Source organism: Talpa europaea (assembly GCF_964194135.1).
Source record: "Talpa europaea genome assembly, chromosome: 9".
Taxonomy (NCBI): domain Eukaryota; kingdom Metazoa; phylum Chordata; class Mammalia; order Eulipotyphla; family Talpidae; genus Talpa; species Talpa europaea.
The window spans coordinates 11447582-11475449 of record NC_140076.1 but is presented as its reverse complement, the minus strand read 5'-3'; the positions used below and the strand labels follow the sequence as shown (position 1 = coordinate 11475449).

The following is a 27868-nucleotide window of genomic DNA, read 5'->3' as shown; positions in this document are numbered from 1 at the left end:
GGTCTGTTGTGACCAGGGTACCCCCATCCAGGGCCATGAAGCTCATAGGATGGGTACATGATAGGCTGAGAATCACAGGGACCTCTATGGGAGTCACCCTGGTGTCCCTCGATGCACAGGAGGGGACCTAAGCCATCTGGGGAGGGGCAGAAGCTTCCAGGGGACTCTTTACAAAGAGTCAGCGATTTAGCTCATTGCCAGTCCAAGGTCTCACATCCCCTGAGAGACAGGCACAGTCACCCTCCTCCTTTTGCACAGGGCACCCCCAATAATACTACTTCCTCCCCATAAGCATGACAGATGCACAGCAGCAACTGGCTCATGGTGAGTTCACTGGCATCGTTGGGCCCCAGACCAAGTGGCCTCCACCACCCCTAAGTCTGCCCACCATAAGGGTGAGCTCATTTGGAGGCCCCAGGGCTCCAGGTCCCTGCCCCACCCTCCCCCAGGGAACCTGCTACCAGTGGGAAGCTCCTGAGCCAGCCACTTCCACCTTCTCCCCAAGCACGTGGCGGGTACCCTCCCATTCACGCAGCCAGACATCCGTGCTCAGGGTGGAATATGCGAGATGGATCTGTGTCCCCAGAGCCCAGGTGAGCTGAGCAGAAGATAGTTGCACCCACAGAACCAGGACTCTGGGGGTAGCTGGGAACTGCACCAGCTACAGAGCGAGAGGGGTGGGGGTGCCAAGCCCACCCAGCACACTCTGTTCTCCCCTACACCCCAGGACAGTGACCAGCAAACCCCCAGAAAACAGCAGCGCTGGCTCCAGCTGCTCCCTGTCCTCAAAGCCCCTCCCAGGCCCGGTGAAGCAGGGAACCAGATAAGGACTGGCACAAAATGCAGGATGTGGGCACCTGCCTCCAGCCCTGGGGTTCACCCTGGAAAAAGCTCTCCTTTCTCTCCCATCCTGTGTACACCATTTTTGACAGGAAAGGGACTGAGGAGGAGGGTGGCTGTGAACAAGCCCTGCTCCTGACCAGAGGTCTCCCCAGGGAGCCAGCTACCTGAGCCGCCCAGCCCCTTGGGTGGCAGAGGAAGCGTCTGCCCAGCCCAGCTGACCCGCCTTTCTGCCACACCAACTTGGGAGCAGCCCTGGATGAGCCCCGGGGTCAGACACATGGCAACAAGTGGACTCTGACCCTGGAATGCCTGGTCTTCCCGGAACTTTATTTTTTTATTTTTTATTTTTTTTAAATGTTGCTCCATTTCTTCTTTCACTTTTTTTTTTTAGATTTATTTATTTATTTATCTATTTATTTATACAAGCACTGGGTACAGACAGAAGTGCAGGAGGGTGAGAGAATTCACCAGAGCCTGAGGGGAAAGCAGAGCAGGCAGACTGAGAAACACACTGCTGAGGGGAGCAGTGGGCAGCAGGAGAGGTCTGCGCGCCATGTGGGACCCTCGACCGGCAGCCGGGAATCGAACCAGTGCTGCAGAGGCTGCAGGCAGCTTCGCAGCCCAGTGCTCAACCGCTGCGCCACCGGGGAGGCCCCTTCCCGGAACTTTAAACAGGAAGGATCTAGATGGTCAGGACCCAGAGGCTATCACAGAGGCGGTGTGTGGGGCGGGCCTGCACCATCGCTTACCCACCCAGGTTACAGATGAGGACGCGGAGGCTTTCCCAAGCCCCCCAGCCAAGAAGCAGCCAAACTTAGATTCAGTCCGTCTGGCTGACTACAGCTCTTCTGCATTTTCAGCTCTTCACAAGCAATAATGATCGTAATTCTAAAAGATATCATCAGTGTTTACCTTGTATAGGTGTTGGCTCACCGAGTTCCTACAACACCTGCGTGTATTAGGAGCTATTATCATCACCCCATTTTACAGATGAGGACACTGAGGCTCCGTGAGGGGAAGGGACTTGTTCAAAACACAGATCCAAAGTGGAGAGTGAGCTCAAAACCCACACCTCAGACTCTACAACCTGTACCCCAAACACTGTGCACCCCAGCCTCTGCTCTGCAGGAGCAAAAGTTAAAAATCAGCTTCCTGAGGCTGAGTTGATAGGGACTGAGGGGTTGGGGGCTGGGGAATGGGGAGATGTTGGTCAGTGGATACAGAGTTTCAGCTTTGCAAGATGAATAAATTCTGGACATTTGTTGCAAAGCAATGTGATTACACCCAGTACTGCTGAAGGGTGCTCTTAAAGGGGTTACCATGGTAAATCTTAGTATGATTGACCACAGTGTAAGCAGATAGATTAGTAGATAGGTAGGCATATGAGTGGGTAGGTGGGTGGATGGAGCAAGCTTCCCTGGACCCGGCTCAAAGTGCAGGGTGCTCAGCAGGTGCTGGGAGCTGGCAGGGCACAGGGAGGCCAGGGCAGGGGGCAGCTCTCTGTCAGGGCCCCTGGATTCCTCAGGGCCAGTGGGGTGAACCCCCACCATGGTGTTTCTAGGCCCAGGCCAGGTCCATCCACCTTGGTGCAGGTCCCAGTATGTCACCTTGTCTTTATACCTCTCTGCTTATCTGTTGTAAGGGAAAATCCCTGAGCTCGTCTCCCAGGACCCTCGAGAACACCTCCATTTGTGCAAATACTTTTAGTCTGTAAAGCTGGGGAGTATCCCATTGTGTAGTAGAGAGGACGAGCCCAGGACTTGAGGCCAGGAGATCTGAGCTGGAATGCTGCTGTAACCACACAGCCGTGGGCCACGTCACTTAATTGCAGCAGCAGGCAGTCTTCCGTGTATGGCAGAGGCTGCCTGGGTGGGAAGGAGCAGCGGGCAGGACGCCGCAGGGGCTCCGAGCCAAGCTCCGGGGGGCTGCGTCCTCAGGGCTCTTGGGCCAGGCCGAGAGCCTGGACGGACAGAAGTATTGAAGTCCTGAGTGTTGCTGGGGCAGGTCTCCCTCTGGGAGACTCTAACTGAACTGGGTCCTGCCTCCAAGGAAGGTTTCCTGCTGCTCGGAGGTAGACAAGGTCACACCCCACGGTTCTCAGGCACAGATGGATGTAGGTAGGCCCAAGCAGGGATGAGAGTGTGGGCTGTGGGGCCAACGTGCCAGAGTTCCCGTCACGTCACAGCACTGCTCACTCACTGTGGGGCCCTAGGCCAGCGACGGCCTGGCTGAGTGTTTCCTTGTCTGCCGAGGGCTGGTCACCCTGCCCCGCAGGCTCTTTCTGACCTCTCAGCAGGATTCCAGTTATAAAGTGTGGGTGCAGAGCCTGGTGGCCGCCCGGTGCGGGAGGCGGCAGGGATGTCTGTGGCCTCTTGACTCTAAAATAACTGCCACTGGGTCAGAAAAGTTATCCCTGAGGTACTGGAAGGAAACGTGAGCCCAGCTCGACAGAGACTGGGAGGGAGGCCTGGGAGGCGTAACCGCTCTCGCTCGTCTTTCAGACCTGTCTTCCTCGCTGGAAGTTCTGCGTGAGTGACACAGAAAACAACCTGGGCTTTGCTCTGGGCCCCATGTTTGTCAAAGCGACCTTTGCCGAGGACAGCAAGAACATTGTAAGTGCATCCCCCTTGAACACAGGCCATGGTGTCACGCCCGCAACGTGGCGGCCACGCTCTGGACCGACTGTTGGCCAGGGCTCAGCTTTACTCCCAGGTCCTGGGATACTGGCAGTTACTTGTAACAGCTGCTGTTGTCAGGCGCCGGGCACTGTGTCTGGACTATCATTAGGCCTCACCCGAGAGCTGCAAGGGTGTCCCGCTGTCTCCGCCTCCTGGGGGTGCAGAGCAGGGTAAGGCTGGCAGAGCAGCAACGAGTTCCAGGGTGACTTTGCTTACCCCACAGGTGACAGTCTGTCCTGGACAGGTAGAGGAGCAGCCAGGCCCCACCTCCAGCCCTGGATTCACCACCTCCTGGTTGGGTGATTGGGGCAGTAGTCGCCCCTTACCTGTAACTTGGGGGCCACAGAGAGAGATCAAATGAGATGCTATACATATGGGGCACCAGACTGAACACAGGGCAGCTGTTCTATTATTGTTGGGTTTTAGTACTAATAGTATTTTCGTGCATATTATTCATAGCCAAAGGTTAGCAAACTGAGACTCAAATCTCTTATGTGACGAACCCATGAGTGACTTATGCGGGGTCTGCTGGGGCCTGTCGCCATCAGCCCTCTGTAGTTTCTGCTCCGGGAGCTCCACCTCCAGGGCTGACTAGTCACCCTGGAGGGCAGCCCGAGCCCAGCATCTCTGAAGCTGCTCCTGAGTTTGAGAGCTCTAGGTTTCTGCTTTCAACCCACCAGAAAGAAATTCTGTGGCTCAATAAACCTGAGAAAGCCCATGTCTTCTAGCACTCTCGGGAAGAACCACAGTACATGTTCTGCATCACAGGCTGTGGGGAGGCCCCCTAAGAAAAGACTCACCCCGCGTTTCCTAAGCATGTTAGCCAGGGAGCCCTGTACATGAAGTCCAGCCCTAGCTTGGGGGGTACTGGTGCTCAGAAGAGATGGGAGTGGGGACCACAGCTCTGACTGCCCAAGCCCAGCATCTGGAAGCTGAGCCTTGGAAGCAAAGCCAAGTTTACTCTCCAGCCCGCCGGCCTCCTTGTGCGTGGGGGCCGTGGCGTGTAGGCAAGCCCTGTGCCCAGGCCTCACTGCCTCTGCACCTGCCTTCTCAGGCCAGCGAGATAATCCTGGAGATCAAGAAGGCATTTGAGGAGAGCCTGAGCAGCCTGAAGTGGATGGATGAAGACACTCGGAAATCAGCCAAGGAAAAGGTGAGGCTCGCCAGGGCCCTGAAGGGGGTGGCAGCAGGAACAGGTGATGGAGGAGATCCTGCCTCTGTCCCCTGAGCTCAGCACAGTGCTGTGCGGCCCTCAGGCTGGACTCAGGATGGAGGGACAGCCGTGAGCACATGGCTGCATTAGTGGCCACGTGAGACCAAGCCAGTGTGAGTAGAAGGGCATGCGCAGCCTCGAACAGGGAGCAAAGGAGCTGATGATGCCAGTGGGTAGTGACCAGAGGAGGCTGCCCTTGCACAGTGACACTTAAGGCAGACCCAAAGTATCAGTCACAGTTAGATAGGAGGGGAATCTTTCCAGAAAGGTTGTGTGAAAGCCCTGAGGTAGGAGGACCCACATCCTGAGGGCATCACCTGGTACTCACTGTCCTCTGTCTCTCCTGTCCAGGCGGATGCAATCTACAACATGATAGGTTACCCCAACTTTATCATGGACCCCAAGGAACTCGATAAAGTGTTCAATGACGTAAGTGACTCCCAAACTGCCCACTTGCATCCCCAGATGCCTCTGCAGGTCCCACTTGGGAAAGGGCAGAGGCTGGGTCTGGATGGAGGCACCATGTGACTGTCAAGACTTTCAAGATGTCGTGCTAGGGTTTGGGTGTGGACCAGGCAGGAGGGGCATCCTCTCTTGGGCCAGCAGAAAGCCCTGCCTCCCTGAGCCACCACCATTTGATGTGCAAAAGTGGGTATCAGGGCCTCTCTGGTGGCGCAGGTGGTTGAGCACAGTGCTGTGAAGCTGTCCGCAGCCTCTGCAGCGCGGGCTCAATTCCCTGCCAGCCAGGGAGATACCCACATGGCGTGGCAGACCTCTCCTGCCTTGCCCACTGCTCCCCTCAGCAATGTGTCAGTCAGTCTGCCTGTTCTGTTCCCCGCTCTGTCTCTGTTGAATCCTCTCACCCTCCTGCACATCTGGCCTGTGCCCCGGTTCTTGTATGCATAAATAAATAAATCTTTAAAAAAAAAAGAAGTGGGCACCAGAGCTGTGCCCCTATAGAAACAGTCAGCTCCATTTCATGAGTGGGAAATAGTGGGGGGTACCAGGTCCTGGAAGATGCAGAGAGAATGGGTGCACCTAAACATCAGGGCAGGATACAGAGTGGGGCCCCTCGTATCTCCTCCTCCTTTACAGTTCCCAGAATTATGCCTCTCCATGGAATCCCCTGGTCCCCCATTTCCAGAGAAATCTGGACGTCTCATTTGGACCTTAAAATGCTAATGGGAGGGCCTCCCTGGTGGCGCAGCATTTGAGCCCTGGGTTGCGAAGCTGCCCGCAGCCTCTGCAGCGCTGGTTCGATCCCCAGCTGCTCCCCGGCCACCGGAGGAGGGTCCCACATGGCGTGCAGACCTCTCCTGCCGCCCGCTGCGCCCCTCAGCAGTGTACTTCAGTCCTTCTGCCTGCTCTGCTCCCCGCTCTGGTACTGGTGAATTCTCTCACCCTCCCACGCTTCTGACTGTACCCAGTGCTTGTATAAATAAATAAATCTTTTTAAAAAAATGCTAATGGGAAAGAGGAAGCCTAAGTCCCAAATGCACTTTTGAGCTTAATTTGGGCAATAACAGTTATTCGGTGTCTCGTGGGGAAAGCTTCTGGCAACTCATTCCTTTAAGTGGATTGTTTCTCTGCCCCCAAAGATAAAAGTTTTATATCTTCTTGTGATTGCAATTTGTGAATTCAGGCATTTTTGCAATTATAATAACCCCTCATCATGGGTTATATTTAAAACCTAAGAATGTCAAAATTACTTCTGAGAATATGGGATTCATTCCGCAGCCTTTTTTTCTTGAGAATAATTTGAGATGCTCCAGGGCGTCATGCTACAAGATCCAGGGGTCCAGGGGCTCCTGGAGACAGGCAGAGCCCACAGCCCGGGGTGCTGCCCCCAAGGGCCCATTAGCCAGAAAGCTCTGAAGAGATCTGAGGGGGGGCCCCACAAGAGCGGGGAGGCTGGGCTGAGTGATGGGAAGGTGTATGTAGATGCCAGTTTCAGAGGCAGATCCCAGCTTGACTGAAGAGATCTCAGCGTCACTTGATGAAGATGGTGCCTTCATTCATTCAATTCTAAGTTAAGACAAATTAGGTAAAAGTCACACTAGCCACGCTGGACATGCTTGGTCATGGTGTGGCAGGGTCTGACGTGCACTTTCAGGCCTGGCCCCTGCCGTCCATCATAGAGTTTCGCTGACGGTGCCAGGGGCACTTCCTGCCCAGGGCCTGTCACTGCAGAAGGGGTGTCCACAGCCCAAGACATGATGAGGTGTTGAGTGGTCCTGGGTGAGGCTCTTAATGACTCTCTAAGTGGACTTTAGGGTTCTTAACATAAAGGGGGAGCATGCCAGGCCCTAGAGGGTCCCAGCCTGCAGCCCCGAGCCCTCCATTTAGACTCTGTCCCATAAACTGATCCTTCATCTTACGGGGTCTCGATTTTTTTATTTTATTTATTTATTTAAGATTTATTTATTTAAGATTTATTTATTTAAGATTTATTTATTCATTTATTTATTTATTTATTTATACATGCACTGGATACAGTCAGAAGCGCGGGGGGGTGAGAGAATTCACCAGAGCCAGAGCGGGGAGCAGAGCAGGCAGAAGGACCGAAGTACACTGCTGAGGGGAGCAGCGGGCGGCAGGAGAGGTCTGCGCGCCATGTGGGACCCTCCTTCCGGTGGCCCGGGAGCAGCCGGGGATCGAACCGGCGCCACAGAGGCTGCGGGCAGCTTCGCAACCCAGCGCTCAACCGCTGTGCCACCGGGGAGGCCCGGTCTCAATTTTTTTTAAAGATTGATTTATTTATGCATACAAGAACTGGGGTACAGGCTAGAGGTGTTGGAGGGTGAGAGGATTCACCAGAGACACAGTGGGGAACATAACAGGTAGATCTACTAAAATACAGATCTACCAAGGGGAGCAGCAGGCAAAACAGGAGAGGTCTGCTGTGCCATGTGGGTAGCTCCCTGGCCTGGGATTGAACTCATGCTGCAGTGACTGCTGATAGCTTCATTGTGCTGAGACTTTTTTTTTTTTAAATATATATTTTTTTAATAGAGGCATGTTTTTATTTATTTATTTGTTTGTTTTGTTTATACATGCACTGGGTACAGTCAGAAGCGCGGGAGGGTGAGAGAATTCACCAGAGCCAGAGCGGGGAGCAGAGCAGGCAGAAGGACTGAAGTACACTGCTGAGGGGAGCAGCGGGTGGCAGGAGAGGTCTGCGCGCCATGTGGGACTCTCCTCCGGTGGCCGGGGAGCAGCTAGGGATTGAACCGGCGCCATAGAGGCTGCGGGCAGCTTCGCAACCCAGCGCTCTACCGCTGCGCCACCGGGGAGGCCTGTGCTGAGACTTAACCCCTTGCACCACCAGGGAGGCCCACGCGGGGTCTCAATTTTAAAAGGGTCTTGCAACCGTGCATCCGAGGTGCATCCAGGTTGGGCTCTGATGATGGACTTTGCTCTCTTGTCCAGTACACCGCAGTCCCAGACCTCTACTTTGAGAATGCCATGCGGTTTTTCAACTTCTCCTGGAGGGTCACTGCTGACCAGCTCCGGAAAGCTCCCAACAGAGACCAGTGAGTTCACGGGTTGTCCTTGGGGGGGTGGGGGTGAGGGGGAACGGTGGCTGTGGGCACGCATTGCCTGGGGTGAGCTTCCCTTCTGGCTGCACTTAACCCTAGTTAATGGAACAGGCAGGTGGGCCTCCGAGGCGTGGGTGCGTTGTCCCACTTTTCAGGTGGAGAAACGGGTACCCAGGAAGTGTTGTCCAGCCGAGAGCTGGGATCAGCCCAGAGGTGACTCCCGCCTCCTGCCTGTTGGCAGAGTTGAGGGACCTGGCATCACATCCCAGCTCTGAATCTCCAGACTTTGCTTTCTTATCTTAGAGAGGCCAGAGGAGCTGGTTCTTGGGTGGTTGTGACAATCAAATGTGAGTACTTCCTGGGAGTGTCCAGCAGAGCAGGCCCTCAGCCAGGCCTGGCTTCCTCTGAGTCCTCACTCACACACGGTGGCTTCTCAGGGGCAGCTCCCCGACAAAGGCTTGGGGAAGGTTCTGGATGGGCCCTCACACCTCAATGCATACCAGAACCCTCAGGAATTTATTTTTAAATAGAACATCCTAGCCTTGTACCCCAGACCTTCTTACTAAGAACAATCTGGATTGAAACCTACTATCAGTTGCTTAAGTCTCCTCAGAAAACTCAGATATAATCACCCCAGGATTAGTCCCCAGACTGAGTCCCTCTCCTAAAGTAGTTTGCAGAAATCTTGCCAAGAGGTGAAGCAACTTCTCTTTGCCTCTGGCGCCCCCTCATGGACAACAGAGTTTGAACTTCTCTGTTTTCTCATAATTTCTGTCTTCTTCCAGATTACCCCTAATGCATAAAAAGTGGTCTTTCATCTCTAAAATATGGTATAGACACTGCCTCAGTGTTTCAGGATTATCTGGAGTCTTTTAATTTAGCTTAAATTTTTTAATTTAGATTTTGCTTCCTGCCCTTTAATGTATCTTGATTATTATTTTTTTAAAGATTAATTTATTTATTTATACAAGCACTGGGCACAGTCAGAAGCACGGGAGGGTGAGAGAATTCACCAGAGCCAGAGGGGAGAGCAAAGCAGGCACACTGAGGAAGTACACTGCTGAGGGGAGCAGTGGGTGGCAGGAGAGATCTGCACGCCATGTGGGAACCCTCGCCCGGTTGGTCGGGGATCGAACCGGCGCTGTAGAGGCTGTGGGCAGCTTCGCAACCCAGTGCTCAACCGCTGCGCCACCAGGGAGGCCCTTGATTTTTTTTTTTTTGTTAATATTTATTTATGCATACAAGAACTGGGTACAGGCCAGGGTGGGAGGATTCACCAGAGACAGAGTGGGGAACAGAACAGGCAGATGGACCAAAGTACGCTGCTGAGGGGACCAGCGGGCAAGACAGGGGAGGTCTGCTACGCCATGTGGGTAACTCCCTGGCTGGGGATCGAACTCGTGCTGCAGTGGACGTGGATTGCTTCATAGGTTGTGCCTTAACCCCTTGTGCCACCAGGGAGGCCCGTGTATCTTGATTATTATTTGACGATTTGAATGTATAGAAATTATTTGACTATAAATATGACCATTTAAATGTCTCTATCTTTTCAAGGCTCCAGGCAACCTTTAACACTTCTCTGTTGACTCATCAGGAGACACCAAGAGCTGTCCTATGCTCTTGGTGAAAACATCCTTCTGTCTCGCCCCACTCCTAACCAACCATTTTCCTCCACACCATGCAGACCCCAAAGAGGCCAAACACGCTACTGCCATGCGCCAGCAGTTTCAAACTCTGCTCTCAGGACTCTCTTAAAAAAGTGACTGGACTCCAAGAGCTTCCTTGCTTGCATGGGCTCTATCAATTTTTATGAAAAATAACTCTTTTTTAAGTTTAGTGAGGGATGCTTTGTTGACTTTTGCAAATATCTTTAATGTCTGGCTTAACAGAAGCCAGCTGGGTCCCCACATCTGCTTCTGCAAGCTGTCGCAAGCTGTTGTTTTGAAATATATAATGACAATCACACAGATAAGCAGTTGAAAAGCGGGAGCTGTTTGAATAGTTTTTTCTGGTGCTTGTGTACATTCTTTGTTGATATTATACCCAAACTCAACAGGTGTGGTCTCTTAAAGGTTCATCACAACATGGAAATGGAAAATGTCCCCATGAACTTTTCACCCTCTGTTCCACTAAAATCCAGGGGTCTGTCTTAGACTTTTAATGAGTCTCTTACCCACACATGATCTTGTAGCTCATATACCTGTACTTTGAGATTAGTGGTTTCCGGAGTTTTAAGGATCTCCTAGATAGTGATGCTTTCATGTAATATATATTTTTTATTTTATTTTATTATTTTATTTTTTTGCATAGAAGAACTGGGGTATAGGCCAGAGATGCTGGGGGTGAGAGGATTCACCAGAGACAGAGTGGGGAGCAGAATAGGCAGATCTACTGAAATACACTGCTGAGGGGAGCAGCGGGTGAGACAGGAGAGGTCTGCTGCACCATGTAGGTAACTCCCTGGCCGGCTGCTGAGAATCAAACTCATGCTGCAGTGGCTGCCGATAACTTGAGAGCGCTGTCTTTAACCCCTGTGCCACCAGGGAGGCCCAGGGAGTGTACTTTTTAAGGCTCTGGGTACCCTCAGCTGGGCTGCCTGCCTGCCTCCCCTCTGCTGGGCCTGGGCCTTCATTGTCTGCTCTTTGCAGGTGGAGCATGACCCCGCCCATGGTGAACGCTTACTACTCGCCCACCAAGAACGAGATTGTGTTTCCAGCTGGGATCCTGCAGGCACCATTCTACACCCGCTCCTCACCCAAGTAGGATGCCTCTGCTCTTCGTCTGCCGTGACCCCGCCCCCCGCATCAGCCTTGCAGCCCAGGGCTGACAACACCATCAAGTCTGTCTTTGAGCCACTCTCTGCCCCACTGAGCCAGCTAACTCGGGACTTGCAGAGAAGCTGCAGGGGGAGCAAAGCCCTGTGCTCCCCTGCAGGGTCTCCTGGGCCTGGCAGCCCCGGTGTGCCGGGCACCTTGGGGCATGGTGGCTTCAGGAGCCCCTATAGGGGGCTTCTCTAACTTGCCATAGCTGACAAGTTGGGAAGGGTGAGGACACCATCTCAGAAAGGATATCCACCCGTCCCTGGCTTTGAATCCCAGGCTTGCCACTTGCTGTTTGCATGGCCCTTGAGATTGAGCCATTCATTCCTTGCCCCGGTTTACTCATTTGGGAGTCAGTCACTAATGCCTGACTTTGGAGAGGCGCAAAGAGGACTGTGCAGCCGTGTGGAGCATCCAGCACGGCACGGGCATCTGGTGGGCACAGGTGGACCGCAGCCGGCTCACGGCCTCTGGCCAACCTCAGGGGCCACGTCCCACAGGGTGCTCCAGGCTGTGCTGTGTCTCCCGCCGGGAAGCGGGGTTCTGCATCATCACTCTCCCTTCGTGTCCTCCTGCCAGGGCCTTAAACTTCGGTGGCATTGGTGTCGTCGTGGGCCATGAGCTGACTCATGCTTTTGATGATCAAGGTACGGATTCCTGAGGCGCCCTACAGACAGGGCCCGTGTGCTCCCTGTTCCCAGTGCTTCTGCTTTGGCTCCCTTCGCTTCCAAGGTCTTAGCCTTGGAGACAGATGGAGCTGGAGCCTGACCCTGGCTCTGCCCCTGTGTAAACGTTAGCAAGTCCCAGCACTTCCCCAAGCCTCCTCTTCCTTGCTGTAAAACAGGCTTGATGATCCCAGCCCACAGGTGGCTCTGAGGCCTGTGCAACACAGTGCCATCCCTGTTCCTGGAAGGGGCCTGGTACCCAGGGGTGGTATCACCTGTGGGTGCTACATCAGTGGTCAGCAGGTCCATGCTTTTTTCCTCCACTTTTTTTTTTTTTTTAGTAGAGGCATTTTTTTTTTTTTATTTGTTTGTTTGTTTTTTGTTTATACAAGCACTGGGTACAGTCAGAAGCGCGGGAGGGTGAGAGAATTCACCAGAGCCAGATTGGGGAGCAGGGCAGGCAGAAGGACCGAAGTACACTGCTGAGGGGAGCAGCGGGCGGCAGGAGAGGTCTGCGCGCCATGTGGGACCCTCCTCCGGTGGCCGGGGAGCAGCCGGGGATGGAACCGGCGCCGCAGAGGCTGCGTGCAGCTTCGCAACCCAGCGCTCAACTGCTGTGCCACCGGGGAGGCCCTTTTTTCCTCCACTTTTGAGGAGCTGAAGTCAGCTCCCTCACCAATTAACCTCCAGAAGCATCCTCTTGCCTCTTGCGTGGGGTCCCCAAGGCCAGGAAGGAAGAGGTGGGACTTCAGAGGGTAGGGCCTGCGACCCTAGCACTCCCAGCTGCAGTTACCCCCCTGGACCAGCCTGGACAATGAATCAGCCTTGTCCGGACCGGAACATGCTGCCCCTTTGCTACATCACAGGCCTCCAGCCACACCCCTGCCCCCTCCCCCACCAGCCAACTGCCCCAGCTCCTTTAATGCCAAGACCAGCATGGCCTCCCTGCGCTGGTTGGTAGATGTGTGGCTGGACAGGCACGCCCAGCCCCACCAGGAGGAGAAGCACCAGCAGCAGCAGCCCTCTCTGCCTCTTCCTCCCCTTGACTTTCCGCTTCCCTCTGACCCTGCAGGCCGAGAGTATGACAAGGACGGGAACCTTCGGCCCTGGTGGAAGAACTCGTCCGTGGAGGCGTTCAAGCAGCAGACAGAGTGCATGGTGGAGCAGTACAGCAACTACAGCGTGAACGGGGAGCCGGTGAACGGCCGGCACACGCTGGGGGAGAACATCGCCGACAACGGGGGCCTCAAGGCGGCCTACCGGGTGGGTCCGCCCCTGCATGTCCACCTGTGTGTGCTCAGTGAAGAGCTTGGGCTTTATTCTGATTACAGTGGGCACAGCAGGGTTTTTAAATAGAAGAATGACCTGATCCAATTGACCCTTTTCATACTGGAGCCAGCAAACCTGCAGCCTGAGGACTCGCTCCAGCCCTTGGCCTGTTTTATCTGTGCAGATCTGGCTGGGATGTGGCCAGGCCTGCTGTCTGTGCCTGCTTTCCCATGACGCTGGCAGAACTGAGTAGTTGCAACAGAAACTTTGGCCTCCGGAGCTGAAAATATTTGCTGTCGGGCCCTTTACAGGAAAGTGTGCCATCCTGCTTTGTGAGGATGAGTTAGGTTGCTCTGTTGGGAGGGAACTGGACGTGGCCTGGTGAAGGAGACTAGTTGGAGAGCTGCAGTGAGGTCATCCAGGCAACAGACAAAGAGTGAGACCTGGTCCAATGCGGGGTGTGATTTGATTGAGAGAGAAAAGTCGAAGGGGAGTTCCGGGTTTGGGCCTGAGTAACGAGGTGGTTGGTGGTGCCATTTACTGTGATGGGGCGAGCGTGTGAGTGTATGTGTGTATAAGTGTTAAGTGTGTATTTAATCTGTAGTCCTGCTTGTACCGTGTTAAATTTGAGATGCCTCTTGGATGTCCAGCTATGACAGCTGAATGTACAAACTGAGGCGGAGTCTGGAGCTGAAAGCATGCATTGGGGGCGAGTGGCGTGTAGATGGTGCTGAAAGCCATAGGCTTCAATGCCCCCCTCTTCAGGAGTAGTGCAGAGAGTACAGAGAAGCTCAGGCCCAGGTCCAGAGCGCTCCCAGACCTCCCACTCCAGACCCTCTGTCCCCACTGCTTGCTTCTGCATCAAGGGGTCCTGAGCGTCCTTTGCTGTCCCACCAGGCCTACCAGAACTGGGTGAAGAAGAATGGTGCCGAGCAGACCTTGCCCACCCTGGGCCTCACCAACAACCAGCTCTTCTTCCTTGGGTTTGCACAGGTGAGTTCATTAGGAAAAATGCCAGGCTCCAGCACATTCTGCCGTCTTACTGTCCCAGGAGCGGGATTGTTGTTAGAAGCATCCCTGCATCAGGTAGATGAGAGGACAAGGTGATACAAAGGGTGTTCCAGAAAGTTCTTTAACTCAAGATGCTCCAGGTTGTCCCTCAGGTGGGCATTCAGCTTCTAGCCTTCGCTTGGCCCCAGAGCCTCCGGGCTATTAGACCGTCTGTTCTGCCCAGGAGGTGAGTGATCTGAACTCAATCTGAGCTTTTAAACTGGTTTGGGGGCAGAAGCCCCTGTTCAGGTGAAATCTAACGTGAGTGCCAGGGGCATAGCCATGCTGCTCTGGCTGAAGGAGCCCAGTTGGAGGTAACACTGCGGAGGCTGCAGTAAGGGAGGACCCCCGCCATCTTCCTTACACACTTGGCAGACCCTGGGTGTCCTAGGGTGGGGGGCTCATTCTCCAGCAGCCGTGGATGAGACCAGTGTGGTGGCCTCAGGTGCCTGCAGTGACACCAGACTCTCCCTTGTCGCCCTCACCAAGGTCTGGTGCTCTGTCCGCACGCCTGAGAGCTCCCACGAAGGCCTTATCACCGATCCCCACAGCCCTTCCCGCTTCCGCGTCATCGGCTCCATCTCCAACTCCAGGGAGTTCTCAGAACATTTCCACTGCCCGCTCGGCTCCCCCATGAACCCTCAACACAAGTGTGAAGTCTGGTGAGGGGCGAAGGACCGCGAGCCAAGACGGAGGGGGGGAGGGATGCGGACGAGCCCCAGGGTTGGGCCCATAGGCTGCCCCCTCCATCCGGCATCCAGGGCGTGGCCCAGCCCTTGGCCGCCCCGGCCTTCTTCCCCGCGCTGGAGGCCCTTCAGCTGAGCCTGCGGTATGTTCTCAACTCAGTCCGAGATTTGCTCCCCCGTGAAGACCCTGTCATCCAGGCACACATGCGTCAACTCGACGGGCATTTGGGTGTCAAGCCGGTTGTCACAGGCCTGGGCCCCTTGCTGACAAGGGCAGCGGGACAGTCTCCCCAGCCCACATCTGCGCCAGATGCACCACAAACACCACTGTGTCAAATGCTTTAAAGATATATTTTTGGGGAAACTATTTTTTAAACATTGTGGAAAACACTGGAAGTCTTCAGGGAAATAATGCATTTAAAACACTTTTTTTTGAGGAAAGGATTGGTATATTTATTATGTTCTGTTTTTCTAAAGAACCTGTGGACAAGAAAAGCCCCCCGATTTGCCCCTCTCTCTCCCTTATTGCAAGCGACCCCCAGCTCCTGAGCAGGGCCCCAAATACAGAAAATGCTGTTTCAGCACCAGCACCGCTGTCACCTGGTGCGGAGGAGAGGCGGGGGGTGGGGGGGGACACACTTGCATCTCACACCTTGCCTGCCTGTCACCAGCCCAGCAGTGGGAACCACAGCAAGAAAGGTGTGGTCCTCAAATCACAGCAATGGGGACTGGTGGCTGCGGCAGGTCGGGGCCCTCAAACCTAGCTTGGGGTGCCTGGGCACCCTGGATTTAGACCCCAGGGCCCTGCCAGGCTGAGACTGTCCCCCATCAGATGCACCCTCTGTGCTGTAGTTGCCCCTCTTCTTTTGGTCACCCCACATCTGTCCAGGGGCTGTTGCCTCGCTGCAGCAATCCCCCCATCCTAGCCTTGGGGTCTGTCTTGCCAACCCTCTCCTACAGCGGAAGGAGAAGAGAAAACCTCTCACGTCACACAGAATCCAAACCCTCCCACTGAGCTCCATCCTTCACACCGGTGTGGGCCCGGCTCCCAGGGCCACACCAGCCCTGCCCTTGACCTCTAGTGCCTTATCCAGGGCTGTGGCCCTGGGCTCACCCCAAGGAGACAGTTCCCACTGCCAGGGGCCCCCTGGGCCTCCTCGTTGCAGCCCCCAAGTGACCTGACTGGAACTCAAGGCCATACCCCCTGCTCCCAGTGCCCACGTGAGCCCACGCTCCCCTCCCAGCAGCTCAGAAGCACCGTCCTGCAGGTTAGTAGCACTGAGGTCAGGAGTCTGCAGAGCCTTTGAACTTCCCTGGCTTCATCCCTCCTCAGCCCCTTGAGTTGAATCAAGACATTCCTGTTATTGGGGGATGCTTCCAGCCATAGAAGGCTACAAGGGGTAGCATCCCCCAATCTTAGCAGTGAGACCTGTGGAGTCTGGACAGCAGTGTCGCCCCCTCCTTGATGCCACAGGTTCTCCCCACAGCAGGTTTAGGAGTGTCCCCAGGTGGAGCTAATCATAGCCCCCTCTGGTCCTCTGGGGAAGCAGTACCTGTGACAGGTGCCACCAGTGCCCACCATGGTGGGCCAGTTCTAGGCTCCTATGGGGCAGTCGCCTTGCCCAGGAAGCAGGACCCTCTGTGCCCAAGAACAGCAGATAGCTCAGGGATAGCCTTGGCACCTGGCCCCAGAGCTGGGGAGGGGGTTCCAGGTGAGGCCCCGATCCCCACAGGCCTCCAGAGGAAAGGAGACACAGGAGCCGGAGGAGGAGCTAGAGTCACAGGCACCTGCCTCTCAAAAGGCTTCCCTGGCACCCTCCTGCCCCACCTCCCACCCCTCCTCCTCCACCTTCCTCCCTGCTGGCTGCCCCCGTGGATGACTAGGTCTTGGAGATCATCTGTGGGCACGTGCACTAAGACCCCCTGCCGGGAGCAAGTGTCCTGGGGCCGCCTCAGCTGGAGGGAAGGAAACTGCCCTCTGCTTCCTGGTGTTCTGGAAAGGCAGGGGCAGGAGGCAAGGAGGCCCAGCAGGGACAGAAGAAAGGAAGCACCCCTACTCCCCTCCCCCACAAGAATTTCAGAAAAGGCTAAGGTGGAGGGGCAGCTGCCCTCAGAGAGCCCCTCCCTTGGGCCAGAGACCCACAGGGCCGTCTTCTCTGCTGGTACATGGACATGGGGTTTGGAGCTGGGATCTGGTTTTGTATGATTATGTCTCGTGCTACTGTAGTTTGGTGTGGCACTATTGTAATTGAAATAAAGTACTTGTACAAGAGCCGTGTGACTAAGGGTGTCCTCTGGGGTAAGGGCCCTTTCTGAGAAAACTGTAACACTTTGCCTTCATAATAGAGGCTTGGATCGATGCAGATACATGCCCTGATCAGAGATGGAGAGGTTTCACATGTCAGTTCTCCCAAATCTATCATTCCAGTGTACACTCCACCAAAATTCCAAGGTAATTCTTCATGAAACTTTATAAACTGATTCACACGGAAGAGAAAATCCAAGACCGGGCCTCCCTGGTGGCGTAAGGGGTTGAGACGCAACCTGCGAAGCTGTCCACAGCCTCTGCAGCACAAGTTCGATCCCTGGCCTGCCAGGGAGCTGACCCACATGGCACGGCAGACCTCTCCTGTCTTGACCATTGCTCCCCTCAGCAGTGCATTTCAGTCGATCTGCTCCCCACTCCGTCTCTGGTGAATCCTCTCAACGCCACCCCTCTGGCCTGTACCCCAGTTCTTGTATATATGTATACCTCTAAATAAATCTTTAAAATAAATAAATATCTGAAGCTGGAAAAAAGGGGGAACATGAAAGATTATGAGAAACAAATGAGAAATAAGAAAATCTGGTCTCCCTCCACACCAGAAGGGAGGTTGAATGGGGCACCAGGACAGACAGCAGAGGGCGCTCGTGAGTGGAGTCCCGGCCATGACTGAATACAGCACTAGAAAAAGGCAGCACATCATTAAAACTGCCTGTCCAGAAAGAAAGAAAAGTGCGAGGGGGGGAGAAGAGAAGGAAATGCAAATCAGGGCATTTCAATTGATAAGAATTCTCTTCCCCAAATCACCTGGCAAGCTGAAGAAAACTAACATGATACTCCAAACTGAAGGAAATATCCTCAATAAGCATTTGGGGATATGAAAAAACTCAAATCAGGAAAAAAAAAAAACCAGTAACAGAAAAAGATCCCCCCAAAAGGAAGAAATGAAATGAGACTTCATCTCAGAGAAGAAAATAAAATCAAATCATACATGAAAATTAAGTTAAAAGGTGACTGACAAAAAATAGATTCTAATGAAAAATGAATACCAAACTGCAGTGGGGGGTGTTGGAGGAAGGAAAAGAAACCAAGCCAGGGATACTATTTGGAATCTTCAGATATTTAAAGCTACAGAAAAACAGATTTGAATGTGCCAGAGCTCAGGGACCACAAAGGTGCCTGCCCTTCCTGAGGAACCCAGTGTGGAGGAGCTTGATCTCACTAAGAGACAGACAGTTTTAAAAGGACTGTTAGGCCCTCCCTAGTGGTGCAGGGGTTAAAGACTCAGCACTAGCAAGCTATGGCCAGCCACTGCAGCATGAGTTTGATCCCTGGCCAGGGAGGTGACCCACATGGCACAGTAGACCTCTCCGGTCTCACCCGCTGCTCCCCTCAGCAGTGTATTTCAGTGGATCCTCCTGTTCTGCTCCCCACTCTCTCTCTGGAGAATCCTCACACACCCCAAACCTCTGGCCTGTACCCCAGTTCTTGTATGCATATATAAAAATAAATCTTAAAAAACAAAAAGAATAGTGTCTGACATATACTTAGTAACTATCAAGGGTTTTGTTTTATTGATTCCTTTACTCATTTATTTAACAAATCTTGAAGCCCTACTATGTTGCAGACACCAGAGGATTAGCATTCACTGAGCGGGGTTCTTGTTAGCTATCAAGAAAGGCAGTTACTAGACAAAAAATTGCGATTGTAAAGAACATTCTAACCCTGGAAATTCAGGGGAATGTGAAAGTATGTCTCTGAGGAAGAGACATACTGCCTGCTCTGCTTCCCGCTCTGGCTCTGGTGAATTCTGTCACCCTCCCGCGCTTCTGACTGTACCCAGTGCTTGTATTAATTAATTAATTAATTAATTAATTAATTTAAAAAAAAAAGAAAATGTGGTTTATCCTACAGGATAAACTATTGGGAAGTTATTGGGGAGTATAAGCCAAGGATTGATCACCATCTTGGCTGTACAGAGAATGGATTGGAGTGAAAGTGGGGACACCTCAAGACACGGGGAAAAAAGGAGGGACATGGCACATCCAGGGCAGCAGGGAACCCTGTGTGCCATTTCCATTTCCTTCTAGAACAAAAACCTGATTCTGGAGAAGGGTTTGCTATTGGAGCCGCTTCAACCAAGCTGCTGCGTGCTATTTTAAGATATGACCATGAGAGGGCAGAAAATCCTAAAGAGATGCTGGGACTCAGCGTGGGTCGGCTTCTGGGACTGCCCCGGCCCACAAAGACAGCTGAAGGGTCAACTCCCTTTACCCAGCAAACGGCTGCTGTGGGCTGATAGGAGTCAGCCTTCAGTTCCTTTGGGTTTTGTTAAAAAGCAGTGGATAAACTGAAGCAATCCTGGACTGGGAACCCAAAAATGTTATTTCTAGACCACTTTCTGCAGCTTCCTGATGGGCAAGTCACCCCTACTCCACCATGTGGCCCAGACCTGGCCATTTCAGAGAGGACCCGGTGGGCAATTTGGGTTTAATCCCCATTCCAGCAACAAATCAGCTGTGTCACCTTGGTCCAGGGACCTCGCCTCTCAGCGTCCTCAATGCTCTTCAACAGGGATTTCTTGCAGGGTTGCAAAATATGAGATAACGTCTGTAAATATTTAGCACCATGGCTGGCGTGTAATAATTGCTCCATATGTTTATTATTCAGACAGAAATTTGACTCACATTCATTATGTGCTTATTTAATGAATCGCTGGGAGTAGTTCTCTGTTAATAATTCCTTTTGTGGGGCCTCCCTGGTGGCGCAGCGGTTGAGCGCTGGGTTGCGAAGCTGCCCCCACGGCCTCTGCGGCGCCAGTTCGATCCCCGGCTGCTCCCCGGCCACCGTAGGAGGGTCCCACAAGGCGCACAGATGCCCGCTGCTCCCCTCAGCAGTCTACTTTGGTCCTTCTGCCTGCTCTGCTCCCCGCTCTGGCTCTGGTGAATTCTCTCACCCTCCCGCGCTTCTGACTGTACCCAGTGCTTGTATAAACAAACAAACAAACAAACAAACAAACAAACAAACAAATAAATAAACATGCCTCTAAAAAAAATAATAATAATTCCTTTTGTGGTTTACAGCAAGTTTCCATCCCATGCCTGAGCCTCAGTTTCTCCAACTGAAAATGAGGGCTTGGATTTGATAGGCTATTCAGTACCCAATGCTCAGCCCTTCCAGCTGCTTTTACCTCTCCCACCCCAACACTCTTCCCTCCTTTCTCCTGTTTGCCATCATTTATTCATTCAGCCAACAATTATTTATTGAGTGTCTACTCTAGTCCAGGTGCAGGAAACAAAACAGACCCACATCAAAACAGGTGTGCCTCGCTGCGAGCCAGCCCCTTGGAAGCGTGTTTGTTCAAAACCTCCTTTGTTCTCTCTTCCAGCAATCAATCCTTGCAGGTTATTTCATGTTTGGAATGGGGAAAATTGTGCCAAGAGTTTATTTCTGTGCATCTCTGGGTGGCTGTGCACACATACACATTTATATATAACATTCGCAGCAGCGTTGTCATGGGAACTGGTTTTTGGTGTCTCTGGGCACGAGGGGTGCCTGCGTGGAGGAGCTTTTATGGAACACCCCCTGCATGCACTTTTGTGTGGCGCAAAATCCTGCTGGGAGAGTTACCCCAAGAGCCTTTGTCAGCCCTTTTGATCATCACTGCCTGTTCCTCTCATTGATCTTGTCGGATGTGAGTGAATTTGACTGAGGGAACTGAATGTCAAGCTCAATGACTGGCAGAGCAAGATCCTCTGGGACTTTTGCCAACTAGCAGCATGGCTAGGTCAGCTTGGGCTTTTTGTCTTTGTAAACCCTTGGTTTAGGAATGCTTAAGGCTTTGGGGAAGACTTGGATTGAAAAAAACAAAAGCAGCCAGGGAATGTATTTTCAGAAAGGACAGCTGCGGCAGTTACTGTTAAACTTGGTAAGCAGCGCCAGGGCTGGGAGGGAGGCAGCCAGCCCGAGAGAGAGCGAGGCCTGGCCATTCACCCAGTGGCTCCTCTGGCCCCAGCCGGGGGTGCTTTGTGTTATTTCCTGTGCTGCTGGAATCCACCTAGCTGGGAAGCAGCAAAGCTGCCGTTCAGACCTGGGCTGGGCCTGACTCCAAAGCTGGGGCCTTACCTACTACCTCACACCACTGGACAACTTTCTGTAACCAGGTTGTCCTTGCTTCCAGGCCAGGAGTTGGTTGGGGTGAAAGGCAGCCAAGAAAGGCGCCCAGAGATTGGAGCCCTTACCAAACCCAAGTCACTGTGGCCGAACCAGTGGTGGGCAGCAGTGAGATGACCACGTCAGCTCCACCCAGATCTTCTGCTCACCTTCAGTACACAGCTGGCTCATGTTTGGGTTTCACGAGGGCACATCCTGCACCAAGCACTCTGGCTTATAAAGCCCTGTGAGGCTGATGCAATTATTACTATCAGCACAGTACAGGTGGAGGAGCTGAAGGACAGAGAGGTCATCTGTCTCCCCAAGAACACGAGCTGAGATGGGCGCCCAAGTGAGCTGGTTCCAGGCTCACAGCTCCCAACTACTGTGCCCTCCTGGTCTGTGAGTTAGAGCTGCATCAGGTCTGCCCCCAAGCCACGGCCGCCGTCCCCACCCCAAGGAGCTTCACCCCTATGAGAGGTGAGGGGAGAGGGTCCTCATTTACTGACTTGCAAGGCTACCCAGCTCACCACTCTGCTGGACCCTTGGAAATCCTCTAATTCCCTTCCTACAGGGTCCAGAAAGGTGAAGTGATTTTACTACAGGCTCAGAACTGAGATTAGGGCCAAGGCCTGTTCTCTTCCCAACGCTGAGCACTTATGGCACAGAAGCTGAATGGCACTGCCCTGGGCCTTCTGCCACACTTCTCAGTTATGGTGCCAAGGGGTGGAGTTCAGGTCTCCTAAAAGCAGGGAAGACTACCCAGAAATCCATGTATGTGTGGCGGAAGACTCCAGTCTGCCCCAACAGAGGTTGCACCCCCAGATCTGCAGAGTAGGGTCACATGGTGACTCAATCAACATCCATCCCACAAGTGTAGGTGGAGTGACACCTGCGTGCTGGGCACAGTCTGGTCCCATCCATGTGTTGATAGACCTGGGGGGTCACTAGGGGCTGTAAGGATTATGGTCCCTGCCCCTGGAAGAGCCATGACACAAGTCCAAGGGTGAGACGCCAAGGGAGCTCTGGGTTCCCGGCTGGGTTGATAACTGATGTGGGTGTTTTATGTTTATTTAAGGGGACCTTCCTGAGGTGGAAGGAAGGAATTCCTCAAGTGGGAAATTGAGAAAATTAAGAACACAGTGAGTGCTTTCGGCCTAAGCAGAAAGCAGGCCATGCTATGTATAAAGTGAAAGATTTCTATGAAAGCAAGTTATGATACTTATTCTCAAGCCATGCCCAGCTTCACAGAAGAGATAAATAAGCTAACATTGATTGGATACTTTTATGTGCTAAGTACTTTTATGTGCTAAGGCTATGGAAGTCCCTTCTGAATCCATTGTGATCGAATCACAAGAAAAGAACGTCCCGGCATAAAAGTAGAAGGTTAAATCTGGAAAAAAGGAGAAGGATTAAATCTGTCTGGAGGGAATCAAGGAGAGCTTGTCCCCTAAGATGATACTTGGACTGGGTTTTGAAGGATAAATAGGAGCTTGCTAGGCAGTCCAGGAGCAAGAGACACTCCAGCTGGAGGGAACAGTGCACTGGAAAGATCTAGAGGCGTGAAAGTGCATGGCTGTTGGGGTTCCTGTTAGTGGGGAAGTGGGGGAGCTGTGGCTATGCAGATTGGCAAGAGCAGATGCAACAAGGTCTTAGGTTCCAGCTGAGGAACCTGGACTTTGTTCATTTTCCACTTACCCTGCATAGGAGTGAGAACTAAGCATTTTCTTCAACTTCCCTATTCAAGTGGAAGAAAAGAGCAACAAAGGTGGGGGGTTAGCGGGGAGTAGCTTGATTGCCAAGTGACCCAATATGGGAAAAGGAAAAATGTTCATCTGCGGAATTAATTCTAAATTGCTGCTGTTTCATTCTCAGGCCAGTGAGAAAAGCAGAGCATAGCAATGTACCTCGGCTCCTTTCGTGTTGGGAGAATAGGCAGGTCGGGCCAGGCTGGCTCCCACGGAGATCATCAGAGCCAACCTGCTGCTTGGCGCCAGCTGTGGACATCTGGAAACCAGGGTCCTGCTCAAGCCATTACATGGGAGAGATGAGAATCCACGATTTTCCCAGGCAGCAAACTTGGCAGGATGATTCAATGGCACAGGCTTAACAAGGGCCAGGGTAAGCCTGGGCCACCCAGGGTGGAAGGATGTGGTTTTCACATTCAAGATGGGATCTGTGGGTGATTGTGTGGAGTTCCTGGGTTTTAGAGTGTTGGAGGGTTGCTCAGTGGGTGTTAGTGGCCTCTCACTGGGTCAGACCCAGCGGCAATGAGGGTTGACCTCATGACGGGGAAATGTTAGTTGTTCTTTGCAGCCACATGTGCTAGTGATCGGTGTCTACTTGCTTATTTAATCCTCACAATACTGGAAAGTAGGAACTGATACAAATAAAACACTGAAAAAAATTTTTTTTAAAGATTTATTTATGCAAGCACTGGGGTACAGGCCAGAGGCGTGGGAGGGTGAGAGAACCCACCAGAGACAGAGCAGGGAGCAGGACAGACAGAAAACATTGCTGAGGGGAGCAGGTGGTGTGACAGGAGAGGTCTACCGTGCCATGTGGGAATCTCCCTGGCCAGCAGGGAATTGAACCTGTGCTGCAGAGGCTGCGGACAGTTTCACAGCGCTGCGCTCAACACGCTGTGCTTAACCTGCTGCGCCACTGGGGAGGCCCCGGAAAAAAATGCTTTTTTACGGTTGCTAAAACTGACCCCAGTGGGGTTCTGTAACTTGCTCAAGGACGTGCGTTCAAAGTGGCAGAGCTGGAGAGAACTTCTGCAACTCAAATCTGAGACTATGACAACAAAACCCCAATAACAGGCAGAATTCGCAAGGACATTTCTCTAAAGAGGGTGTCAAAGGCCAATAAGCATAGGGAAAGATGTTCAACATCATTGATCAGCAGAGACAGGCAAATCAAAACGTGACTAGGGGCCTCCCTGGTGGCGCAGCGGTTGAGTGTTGGGTTACAAAGCTGCCCGCAGCCTCTGCAGCGCTGGTTCGATCCCGGCTGCTCCCCGGCCACCGGAGGAGGGTCCCACATGGCACACGGACCTCTCCTGCCGCCCGCTGCTCCCCTCAGCAGTGTACTTCGGTCCTTCTGCCTGCTCTGCTCCCCATTCTGGCTCTGGTGAATTCTCTCACTCTCCCGTGCTTCTGACTTTGCCCAGTGATTGTATAAAAAAATAAAAAATAAATCTTTAAAAAAAAACAAACACGTGACTAGGATACCACTTCACACCCGTTGGGATGGCTGTTACCAAAACAACAACAAAACAGCAAGTGTTGGTAAGGACTCCGCGCAGCTGGAACCTCTGTGCATTGCAGGCTGGGATGTGATATGGTGGAGCCGTTGTGGAAAATGGTCTGGCATTGCCTCAAAAAATAAAACACAGGCCTCCCTGGTGGTGCAAGGGGTTAGAATGCAACCTATGAAGCTGTCCGCAGCCACTGCAGCACGAGTTCGATCCCTAGCCAGGGAGCTACCTACATGGCACAGCAGACCTCTCCTGACTCACCCGCTGCTCCCCTCAGCAGTGTATTTCAATCAGTCTGCCTGTTCTGCTCCCCACTCTGTCGCTGGTGAATCCTCTCACCTCCCACACCTCTGGCCTGTACCCCAGCTCTTGTATGCATAAGTAAATAAATCTTAAAAAAAAAATAAAACACAGAATGATGGTCATCCAGCAATTTCACTGCTAGGTATCTGCCTCTGAGAACTGGAAGCAGGGGCTGAAACAGATACTATGTTCTCAGCAGCTGCAAGAAGGAAACCACTCAGATGCCCACTGATGTCTGAATGGGTAAACAAAAGGTGGTATATCCAGTCAGTGGATTACTCTTCAGTCTTGAAAAGGAATTCAATTCTGAGACATGCTGTGAAATGAAGGGACCTTAAAAATACTGTACTCAGAGTGAAATTAGCCAGACGCTGAAGGACCAGTATTCTGTGATTCTATTTATACAAGGCACCCAGAGGAGTCAAATTCATGGAGCCAGAAAGTGGAGGGGTGATTGTCATTGTGCCAGGGACTGAGTGAGGGGAGCAGGGGGTACTTACTGTCTACTGGCTGAGAGTTTCAGTTTGGGGAAAGTTCTGGAGAGGAGTGTTGGTGACTGCACAGCAAAGTGAAAGCCACTGAATTGTACACTAAAGTCGTCAATTTTATGCTGCGTCTATCTTATCACAAAAAAAAAAAAAATTGCAAGAAAAAAAGTTGGGGCAGAGTCAGGATCAGGGCCAACTCTGGTATGGGGAAGTCTGAGCAGCTCCGCCAATCTGGAAGCTCTCAGAATCCATGCCCTTTGGGTTTTTATGAAGGCTTCAGTACACAGGCAGCTGATTATACTCATTGGACACGGGGAGTGGTTCAACCTCTAGTCTCTCTGCTCTTCCTAGAGGTCAGGACTGAAAGTTCCAACTCTCTCATCATGGGGTTGGTTCCCTTGGCAACGGCCCCTCTTCTTGGATGACCTAGGGTCTTTCCAAGTCATATATTAACATAACAAAACACACCTTTATTCTCGCCTCACTTAGGAAATTCCAAAGGTTTTAGGAGCTCTGTGTTGGGAAGAGCCAGGATGAAGACCAAGTATGTATTTCTTACTGGGTCATGATATCACAAGCACATGCTACATGTCAGGTGCTATTTTAGGATCTGGAGATACAGCAATAAACAAAACAGGCAAACTCCCTACTCTCCTGGGACTAAATTCTAATGCGGAGAATTATGTTCATAACTCATGAACATGAAAATGTCAATGTCAGGTGGTGATAGTACAATGGAGGGCAGGAGTGTGGGCTAGGTGGGCTGGGTTGGGGGTGGGTCAGTGATTTTTCTGGATGATCAGGGAAGGCTCTCTGATAAGGCAGCATTTAGCAGAGAGGAAGCTAGGGAATGAGCAGTGCAGATAATCTCCAGGAGAGGAAACAGAAGTGCAAAGGCCGGGAGATGGGGTGTGCTCCTGTATAAAGAAACATCCAAAAGGCCAGTGCACCAGAGGAGGCTAGTGGAGAATCTCAGCGAGGTGGGGTGGGAGAGGGTGAGCAGGTAGGTTGGGCTTTGGAGGCCATGTTGCAGGGCAGGGAGAGGGGCACCCCAGAGCCCCCAAACCTGCCTGCTCTCGATAGGTTCTGCCATCTGCCACCATCTGCCTCATCAACACAAAATATTTGAGACTTTAATGAAAAGGAACTTTAATACAATTAGTAAACAATATAGGAAAGGCAAAGACTATAGTTTCTAGGGGCCTCCCCTGGTGGCGCAGGTGGTTGAATGCAGCACTGTGAAGCTGTCTGCAGCCTCTGCAGCGCAGGTTTGATCCCCGCCAGCAGGCGAGAATCCCACAGGGCGCAGTAGACCTCTCCTGTCTCGCCCACTGCTCCCCTCAGCAGTGTATTTCGTCAGTCTGCCTGCTGTTTTCCACTGTCTCTGGTGAATACTCTCACCCTTCTGCGCATCTGGCCTATACCCCGGTTCTTATATGCATGAATAAATAAATCTTTAAAAAAAAAGAATATAATTTCTAAATCAAGCACCCAAAGTTACCCGTCCCTTCATGGGTAAAAAAGTCCACCCAAACAGAATTGGCCCAGAGCAAGTCCCCAAAGCCTGCACAAGTCCAGAGCACCTTTTAGTGGGGACCCACAGAAAAGGATCAGAAACAACCAGACAAGTCTGGGAGGAAAAAAGCAAAATCAAATTCATGATAAAAGCTGCCATTGTCACCTGCCCATGGGTCTCTCACCCACATCTGTTTCACCCAGTCCACGACCAAAAGGCAAGTGCAGTTTCTTCATGTATGTCTCTGCTCCACGTGCCTCCTGCAGGTCTCCTTCTGGCTCTTCATCCTGCTTCCTTCCTTCCTTCCTCCCTCCGTCCCTTCTGCAGCTTCTTCTAGTCTCTGCTCAGCTCCACTCTCCTTTGGGTGTGGCAGGAAACCTGGAACCTCCCCCCTTCCTGGGGACCACCCTGTTACAGCCACTGAAGAGACTTTGGCTTTTACTCCTATGGACAAGGTAAGACAGTGGAGGCCTCTGAGTAGAGAAGTGACATGATCCTTTTTTTTTAAACCTTAACTTTTTGGTAAATATTTATTTATGCATTCAAGAACTGGGGTGTGAGCCAGAGGTATGTATGTGTGTGTGTGGGGGTTGTGTGTGGGAGGATTCACCAGAGAGTGGGGAGCAGAACAAGCAGATCTACTGAAATACACTGCTGAGGGGAGCAGCGGGCAAGACAGGAGAGGTCTGCTGTACCATGTGGGTAGCTCCCTGGCCAGGGATGGAACTCGTGCTGCAGTGGCTGGCAATAGCTTGATAGTACTGAGACTTTAACCCCTGAGCCACCAGGGAGGAGGCCCCTTGCTGCGTGATCTTGAAACAATCCTTTCCTATCTCTGGCCTGTATTCCTAAATCTAGGACACTGGGTAAGATAATCCTTAGGACATCTACTCAGTCCTGAGTAGACTTGATTATAATACTTAAAAAAAAAAAAAGGTAAAAAAAATTATGAGGGCTGTGGTCCCTTCTAAGAACAGCTGAGAAATGGAAGGCCATTACACACCCTGTGGGCAAAGGAGTAGGGCAACTTGGAGCCACGAGAAGTGAGAATGGCAGCAAGTTAGAGAAGTTGCAATTCTGCCCCAGAGGAAATAAAGAAGGAACAAAGCTTTGTCAGATGTCTGC

At 52.3% G+C, this 27868-nt stretch overlaps 1 protein-coding gene across 1 annotated transcript in view; it reads left to right on the top strand.

Annotated features, from left to right (window-relative positions):
• ECE1 (endothelin converting enzyme 1) overlaps positions 1-14742 on the top strand; it is a gene marked incomplete at both ends in the record, with an annotated part of 45018 nt that extends 30276 nt beyond the window's left edge. Inside the window, 9 exons of the mRNA XM_084242724.1 lie at positions 3345-3455; positions 4576-4674; positions 5086-5163; positions 8164-8267; positions 10922-11032; positions 11672-11739; positions 12830-13020; positions 13924-14019; positions 14566-14742. Coding sequence (XP_084098850.1) covers positions 3345-3455; positions 4576-4674; positions 5086-5163; positions 8164-8267; positions 10922-11032; positions 11672-11739; positions 12830-13020; positions 13924-14019; positions 14566-14742 — 1035 coding nt within the window. The remainder of the gene's footprint in view (positions 1-3344; positions 3456-4575; positions 4675-5085; positions 5164-8163; positions 8268-10921; positions 11033-11671; positions 11740-12829; positions 13021-13923; positions 14020-14565) is intronic.
• Between the last annotated feature and the right edge of the window lie 13126 nt (positions 14743-27868).